Source organism: Leuciscus leuciscus (assembly GCF_965113295.1).
Source record: "Leuciscus leuciscus genome assembly, chromosome: 9".
In the NCBI taxonomy this organism is placed as follows: domain Eukaryota; kingdom Metazoa; phylum Chordata; class Actinopteri; order Cypriniformes; family Leuciscidae; genus Leuciscus; species Leuciscus leuciscus.
The window spans coordinates 4,950,511-4,959,755 of record NC_138733.1 but is presented as its reverse complement, the minus strand read 5'-3'; the positions used below and the strand labels follow the sequence as shown (position 1 = coordinate 4,959,755).

At 41.0% G+C, this 9,245-nt stretch overlaps 1 protein-coding gene across 3 annotated transcripts in view; it reads right to left on the bottom strand.

Annotated features, from left to right (window-relative positions):
* Positions 1-88: 88 nt before the first annotated feature.
* Positions 89-9,245, bottom strand: part of iws1 (interacts with SUPT6H, CTD assembly factor 1) — an 18,191-nt gene continuing 9,034 nt past the window's right edge. For 2 of the 3 annotated variants that reach the window (XM_082180021.1, XM_082180019.1), the window contains 5 exons: positions 7,926-8,043; positions 7,626-7,737; positions 2,949-3,005; positions 2,720-2,831; positions 89-444 (listed from right to left, as the gene is read on the bottom strand). In XM_082180021.1, coding sequence (XP_082036147.1) covers positions 319-444; positions 2,720-2,831; positions 2,949-3,005; positions 7,626-7,737; positions 7,926-8,043 — 525 coding nt within the window. In that variant the 3' untranslated portion in view covers positions 89-318. Of the gene's footprint in view, positions 445-2,334; positions 2,485-2,719; positions 2,832-2,948; positions 3,006-7,625; positions 7,738-7,925; positions 8,044-9,245 lie in introns of all 3 variants that reach the window. The other variant, XM_082180020.1, reaches the window with a different exon arrangement.

The following is a 9,245-nucleotide window of genomic DNA, read 5'->3' as shown; positions in this document are numbered from 1 at the left end:
TTTTAACCATTTTTGTCACGTTTGCATTGTACAAACGCTGCATTTGACACTGCAAATAAAGGTAAGAAAAGAGCAGGGAGTGCATGAGTAAAATGTAGAACATGGAAACTCTTTATTATGAAAGATACATCAGAACCAAACGCATAATGTTCCCAGTTCATCTCTCTGGGCTCTGAATACATTTTAAACGCGCAGCTACGCAAACTCAGGCATAGCTACAGCACAGACACACGGCTTCACCAGATCTGACGCTCTGAGGAACCGGCAACATTTGACAGAAAAACACAACAGAAAGAGAGAGAGGGGCGTGCGGGGGGGTCAGAGGGGCATGCGGTTTCCCTCTACGCTGATCTTCACCGCGTGACCCGTCTTCGTCAGTCGCTTGATGTCGGCGAAGCGGCGCAGCTGTTTATCTACTCGTGACATGCCCTTCTTCATCGGACCCTGAGTGACAGAGAGGAAGAGTCAAGAACACTGCATTCACAAGTATGATGTGGAAAACTGGTGCAAAAACAAGCCTGTGTCAAATAACTGAATCTTTTTTTAAATTAACAAAATATAAATAGAAAGCGATTACAAAAAAACAAAATTTATTATACAGAAAAGGAAACTATTACAAGCAAAAAACAAGGCAATTAAAAATATATTAGTATTATTTTAAATGAAAAATAAAAAAATATATAGAATACTATAAGCGATAACAAGCCAATAAAAATAAACAAACATACATGAATAGAAAACCATTACAAAAAACTAAAATATATTATATATAAATATAATAATAATAAAATATATAATAAAACCGTAAACTATTACAAGGGGGGAAAACAATAAAAAAATTATATTAACATTTTAAATGAACAAATAATGAATAAATAGCAAACATGCAAAAACAAGGCAATTAAAATGATATTTTTAAAATGAAAAAATAAATAAGCAAAAAAATTAACAAAAAAAAGAATAAATAGGAAACTATTACATGTAAAAAAAATACAATTAAAAATATATATATTTTATAAATAAGAAAATAGGGAAAAAACAAATATCTTAATTTTTTTAATTAATGGAAAAAAAGTACACCCCCAATTTATTTATTTATTTTATTAACAAAAAATATAGGAAACTATTACAAGCAAATACAAGACAACTAATAATAATAAAAAAAATGTAATCATCAAAAAAAGTAAATAGGAAACTATTACAAGCAAATTAAAAATCTTTATTCAAATTTTTTTTTTTTTTAATAGGACATTATAAATAATTAAATATAAAAAAGGAAACTTTTATAAGCAAAAGTCAATTCTTTCATTTTAAATAAAATAAACAGGAAATTCGCTTGACTTACAAACACTAAAAGAAAGATCAAGTCAATTAAAAATGTGCATTTGCCTCAACAATAAAAAACAAGCCAGTTCCTGTGAACCAACCAGAGCTGATAATGCACACACATGAAGCGCTGAGGTTTAGTGTTACTTTCATACACACACACACACACACACACACACACACGTGCTCTCGTGACGGTTACTTCGTCCCGTTTATGGTAAGAAACATCCAAAACCAAGAATGATGGAATTAGTTTCAGTAACTTTCATTAAAGGTGCATTGTGTAATATTTAGGAGGATCTGTTGACAGAAATGCAATATTTATACATAACTATATTCTCAGTGGTGTATAAAGACCTTACTTATGTTTTTATCACCTTAGAATGAGCATTTCTCTCTACACACACCGCGGGTCTCCTTACATCCACATGTTTCTACAGTGGCCCTGAACGGACACACGCGTTTCGTCACTGTGTTGTTCTTCGTGTAAAGAAGCTAAAGCTAAAGTCAGCGAATAAAACACTGACACAATGATGAACAAGTCACAATAATATTCACAATAGCATATCGTTTTACTGAATAAATCAAACCGAATTTCTGAATGTATCTTTGTAAAGAAAGCTCATTGCTGAACTGGCAACTCTCTGCTGTCTCAGACGACGACATCACTTCCTGTCGGCCACCGTAACTTCTGTTGGGTGCAGTTCACAACCTCACCACTAGATGCCACTAAAAATCACACACTGCACCTGTTTGAGGACTGGTTTAAGGGGCCCTATTTTAACGATCTAAGTGCGTTGTCTAAAACGCTTCGCGTCCGAATCCACTTTTGCTAGATTAACGACGGGAAAAATGAAACCTGCGTCGGGCTGAAACTAGCGAAACACACTAGCGTCGCGCCTGACGCTGCATTGAACCGGGTGTATGATAGGGCCCCTGGTGTTAGTTTGGGTCTCTCCTTCACTACACTGTCTCCAGTGCAGCATGCAGAGCCATGCAGACACTTACTGCCCCCTCAGGTGGGACCAGGAACTACAGGGGCATTCGGTTCCCCTCGATGCTGATCTTCACAGCACCCTGTGGGCGCCGCTGCTTCCTCTCCTCCGCAAAACGCCGTTTGTGCTTCTCCATCAGGCTGAGGCCTTTCCTAAAGCTCGTCTACCAATCACATAACAGTCAAATAACCGCCTCCGCAATTAAGATTAAAGGGGGGATACTTGAGGAATTGAAATTGGCAAACTCTATATATCATTATTTGTTTCAGTCAGATAAAGAAACGACTTGTGCAAACCCTGTGCAAACTCCTCTCACTCTTGATTTGAGCAAGAGACACCTGTCAATCATTCCTCTGCACTTATGCCCCACCCCCCACACACACACCCCGCCCACTTACTCGGTTAGAGTCCCCATCCACGTTCCATTTGGGCCGAACCACGTAGTCCTTATTGGACGGCATCGGCACACGAGCCCTCGCACAAAACCCTGGGTCACCCGGCCTTAACGCCCTGAGAGAGAGAGAGAAAGATTTATTTACAATATTAACAATAATTAAAAAAATATATATTATATCATTTGTATAATATATTATAAAGAGAGAAGTAAAAGGAAGTTTAGAGCCGTACTTCTCCTCTCCCGTCAGCACCTTCTCCAGATCTCTGCGAGGAGTCTGTCCACCAGAACTGTGGAGGAGAAACACACACACTGAGACGGAGAACAGATGCATCATGGGATACGCTCAGGCAAACATGCGGTCAGTGAGTCGGATGCGTGTGCAGCGTTTGGGTTCGGCTGACAGACAGCCCAGTTTGATCACATTCGCCTGAATTCAAAAACCTCAGTACACGTGTACACACACACACACACACACACACACACACTGAAATGCAGAGACTCACATGCCTTCAGTGTTTGAAGAGCTCAAGACGAGAGGGAATGAAAATGGAGTGAAGAGGTCAAAGGTCAGAACAGAACGTGATGACGGAACGTTCAAAGTCCGATCAAATAGAGTAGAATATGATCAAACTAAAAACTAATAGAATCTGAGAGTGAATCGATTCAACAAATCTGAAGGAATAGAATCAATTAAGAACCAATAGAACAACCTGATCCAAGTCGATTTTATCTCTGTATTTAATATATTTGTATCTTGTTTGTTTAACATTAATGACAGACTGCAGGAATATTAGGCTGCCGTCACTTTAAGAGCGAATGCACAGATCCAATATACTGATACACATCTGTGTCTTTCTCAACTGTTTACGTTCACGAGTCATAAGAGACTGTTCCGGACACTTCCTGAGACGGACATTATGACATAGTTTTGCATGTATGAGTCCGTTCAAGCGCAAATAGACGAGAAAGAGAACAGAATTCGAAATAGAAAATAGCGAGAGAGTAACGGATCAAGTTCGCATCTTGTACTCGAAAGGCTTAAAATCTCTTGATTGTTTAAACTGACAGGACCTAAACCACTTTCGCTCTATGATGGTTAAACTGTACAATTAATCTGAGAATCACGTGCGTTTCCATTCCCTATTCTTGACAGTGTGACGATCAGGCATGAGCACGTCACGATAGCGATGCCTTGCGGTTAAAAATGTCATTCCCGTGCCGATGCGCTGTTCTAACATGCGCTTTCCTGAGCGCAAACACCCGAAGCCTGTCAAACAGCGCCTGGTTACTGGACTAAGATATCTCTCGAGTCTTATTGAGCTAATAACCCAAGCTGAAAACCCATCTCTTCCGTGAGCACTTAACCTTATTAAAAAAAAAAATAATAAAAAAAAAAAAATTCCTTCCCCTTCCCTTTAAATTTAAAACCTCACTTGTCGGGTTTATGCTACTCTGAATAATGCCTGAACTTTGTTTTTTGAGCACTACTTGCGGTGTTTTTGCCTCTTCATGATGACTCGCTTAATTTTGTCCTAATCTGTAAGTCGCTTTGGATAAAAGCGTCTGCTAAATGACTAAATGTAAAATGTAAATGTAATAGTGTCAAATACACACAAGGTTTACATAAACACAGTTGGTTATGTCTAAAGTGAAAGCAAACATCTGAGAGAAAATCGTGTGCGTGTCATATGTGTGTAAATTAGATGCGTGCCGGTCTTAAAGGGACAGTGGCCTAATAGTAAACATGCTGTCGCTTGTCCTTAAAGGGATAGTTCACCCAAAAATGAACATTCTGTCATCATTTACTCTCTCTAATGTTGTTCCAAACCTGTATTCATTTCTTTCTTGTGCTGAACACAAAAGATGATATTTAGAAGAATGTGGGTTCTTGTCCCTGTTGACTTCCATCCATCCATCCATCCATCTTCTTCCGCTTATCCGGGGCCGGGTCGCGGGGGCAGCAGTCTAAGCAGGGATGCCCAGACTTCCCTCTCCCTAGACACTTCCTCCAGCTCTTCCGGGGGGACCCCGAGGCGTTCCCAGGCCAGCCGGGAGACATAGTCCCTCCAGCGTGTCCTAGGTCTTCCCCGGGGTCTCTTCCCGGTGGGACATGCCCGGAACACCTTCCCGGGAAGGCGTCCAGGAGGCATCCGGAAAAGATGCCCGAGCCACCTCAGCTGGCCCCTCTCGATGTGGAGGAGCAGCGGCTCTACTCTGAGCTCCTCCCGAGTGACTGAGCTTCTCACCCTATCTCTAAGGGATCGCCCAGCCACCCTGCGGAGAAAGCTCATTTCGGCCGCCTGTATCCGGGATCTTGTCCTTTCGGTCATAACCCACAGCTCATGACCATAGGTGAGAGTAGGAACGTAGATTGACCGGTAAATCGAGAGCTTCGCCTTACGGCTCAGCTCTTTCTTCACCACGACAGACCGGTACAGCGACCGCATTACTGCAGAAGCTGCACCGATCCGTCTGTCAATCTCCCGTTCCATCCTTCCCTCACTCGTGAACAAGACCCCAAGATACTTGAACTCCTCCACTTGAGGCAGGAACTCTCCACCAACCTGAAGCGGGCAAACCACCCTTTTCCGACTGAGAACCATGGCCTCGGATTTGGAGGTGCTGATTCTCATCCCAGCCGCTTCACACTCGGCTGCAAACCGTCCCAGTGCATGCTGAAGGTCCTGGTCTGATGGGGCCAACACGACAACATCATCCGCAAAGAGCAGAGATGAAATTGTCCCTGTTTCATCCCTGTTGACTTCCATTTAGGAAAATATATACCATGGTAGGGTGACCATATTTTAGTTTTCAGAAAAGAGGACGGGGGCGTGGTTTGGGGGTGGGGGCGTGGTTTGGGGGTGGGGGCGTGGTTGAGGGGTGGGGGCGTGGTTTGGGGGTGAATGCATCAAAAATACTTGACAAATGCATCACAACCTTGCAATTATGTTATTGTACTTTAATATATAAAGTTATACATCCTTTCCATTCAACGCTTGGCCGCAACAATAGAATTTTTTTTTTTTATATAAATTATTTTTTAATTGTTTTGTTTTTAATACCTTTTACATGACACTATTTCTTTTCATGGCCATAGGTTAAAATAAAATAAAAAATCTACTACACTATTTCAGTAAAAAATTATTTAAATCCTCCTGACGTTCTCTTGTATACTTTCCTTATGTGGGCTTCTAGGTCGCTAGCACCTTTATTTGACACTGATTTTAACAAGACGGGGCGAAGCCGAAGCTGGTTTTATATTATGTTTTGTGTGCAAAGGCAAGCGCCAGTCAATTTAAAGTACAAGCTTAATAGTCCCATGAAAAACAGTGGAAACGGGACATTTTCATGACGCCCCGGACAGTACGTAAAAAGTGGACATGTCTGGGCAAAAGAGGACGTTTGGTCACCCTAGCCATGGAAGCCACTGGACACCAGCAACTGTTTGGTTACCCACATTCTTCAAAATAACTTTTCTTTTCAACAGAAGAAACTTATTCGGGTTTAAAACAACTTGAGAGAGTAAATGATGCCAATTTTCATTTTTGGAGGAACTATCCCTTTAATGATAATAAAACAACAAATCACAGAGGAAATCACTCACTGACTGAGAACTTTAATAGTAGCTTTAATAAGAGTTAATGTATATTATACTAATATAATTTATACAGTGAAGTCTGTGTTGTGCTTTATTTTTATATTTGTTCATTTCATTTTTTTCTTGAATGCTACGGTTAAATACACCAACTGTAGCTGAAAAACATACAGCACTGTTTATTTCATCTGTATATTAAGTTGTGTAAATGATAAATCGTGATATTTTTGTCATATCGCCCACCCCTATCAGTGTTAGAAACATTCCTGAACCTGAGACAGGGTCATGCTTTCTCTCTCTCTCTCTCACACACACACACACACACACACACACACACACACACACACACACACACACACACACACACACACACACACACACACACACAACCTGAGCGCAGGGGCAAACCGTGATATGATATTTTTGCCATATCGCCCCCACCCCTACATCAATATTAGAAACATTCCTGAACTTGAGACAGGGTCATGCTCTCTCTCTCTCGCACTCGCACACACACACACACACACACACACACTGAACCTGAGCGCAGGGGCAAAGACGTTGGGCTCCTCCGGCCTCTCAGACGTCTGAGGCTCACTTACACACACAGGGAGAGGAAGGAGTGACAGATGAAGGACAGATGAGGAGAACATCACTGGCTGTGTTTACACGCACAACTTATGAATTCTGAATTCATTCCGATTGATGAATCTGATGTAATGTTTACATGAACGCTAAACACGTGATCGGGTTGATGTGTGTGTGTGTTTATATGTCACAAGCTTCAAATCGGGATAGTTTTTGGCATGCGCACACTGAATGAATATCCAGAGTTTCCCGCTGTTTGAGCATAACTATTCTCATACATTGCTTCTTTATTAGTTTTAACAGTGATAATGATCACATGTTAACAGCAGACTTAATATTTATCCATTTCTAGTCATAATTTGGAGACAATGAGCATTTGAACCATTGTTGCTCAAATGCCCAAAACCAGTCGTCTGTGGATGCGAGTCTGACAGAACAAGTACTGGTGGGACATGTCCTCTTCACAGACTCAGAGAAAGGAGAATGATAGGATGACGGGAAACTCGTTTATAAGACACTTTATTCATCAGGAAGAGCAGCTCATTCCTCACGTCATTACGCTGTTTCTACGTCCTTTCAGTTTCAGTTTTCAATCTGATCAAGTGTTCACATGTTCTCTCGATCGGATTAGGAAGGGAATAAACCACCGCTCTCAATCCGATCGAAATTTCATCGGGATCGAGCTCAATCGGAACACAGTCAGTGATGCAGTGCCGAGTGTTACCTGAGTCTCCGGCGCGGGGCGATCTGCTGGTCCAGGTCTCTCTGCTGTCTCTCTTCTCTCGTCATTCCCTTATAGTTCGACGTTAAGCCGAAGATGGGCCGCGACCACTCATCTGTGCACACACACACACGTCTGGTTTACTATCTTTGTGGAGACTCTCCATAGATATAATGTTTTTATACTGTACAAACTGTATATTCGGTCTCCTTACACTAACCCTAAACCTAACCATCACACACACACACAGATTCCAGCAGGAACACACACTCAAACACATATAGAGTGGAAGAGAGCTCGTACTGATGAGTTTGAGCGCGAGGTCTTTGTTGGGCCGGGACTCTTTGGGGTGTTTGTAGAGGTACATGACGGCTCGGCCGATCCCGCTGAGCTTCAGTGTTTCCTGACTCACGCTGGGCAACTGGGGACAAACAAACAAATCTCATTCATTATGACCTTCAGGATCACTGGTGTGTTTTTTCTTGATCTTTAACAATCTTAACAGGACAAAGATAGGAAGATAAGAAAAAAAATATGGTCCCCACTCCACCGCCAAAAATAAATAGTAGTAGTAGTATTTGAGTTTATTGCCATATCAGCATTTGAATAAATATTAACATGTAAATATATTTCTTTATTCATCCATGCAAAACATTTTGTCTCATATATATATCATAAGATATAGTTCAGCAATATCACACGAGCAACGAGCGCAATATCACACAAGTGCAGTATTTGTCCTGAATAGCACAAGTGCAGATGTGATAATATTCAATAATTATGAAGTTAATATTTTAGATACAATATAATTGTCTGTTTTTGCTCAATTTTGCCAACAATATTATCTATGAAGCCAGAGCAGAACTGTTACACGTCTCTGAGCAACACAGCGGTGTTTCATTCCTGAATGAATCAGCCGTTTGAACGAATCGCATGAATGAATGATTCAACGACTTACTCATTTAGACATTTAACACCACCTACTGGCAGTTTTAGTTTCTTAGAGTATCATTTCATCATTTTTTATAAATAAATAAATAAAACCCTTAAAGGCATAGTTCACCCCCAAAAAAAAATTCTGCCGTTGAAGCCTAACTGTGTGTTCACACCAAACGCGAATAGCGCGTCAAATTCGCGTCTACCGTGTCTAGTTGGATGCTTGAACATTTTGAATGCATTCGCACGTCCAGAGCGAAATTGACGCGCGTAAAAATCAAAAGTTTGAAGCTAAATTGACGCGCGTCTGAGGCGAAATCCGCTTGTCTGTAAGATGGCTGATGTTGATCGAGCATTCATCGAGAGAGTTACCGCATTGGAGCGAGGATCAGCCTTCAGGACACCAACTACAGCCGCTCTATCCCAGCTGCAGAGCGCCTGTCCATCTGTCTTCGGTTAGAAATTGTATATGAAATTTTAAATACAGTATAATAAATATTGAAAAACGATCAATGTTTTTCAAACTGTGGTACGGATACGACTGTTGGTGCTCTTTCTAGTGATACTCTCTATACTCACTTTCTAGTGATACTCAGTTAACTGCTATATTGAATATTATATTCTGCTATATTGCTATACTCCATTTTGAATGAGTGACTCCGGGTGGGAGTTTATCCCGTCACTTCA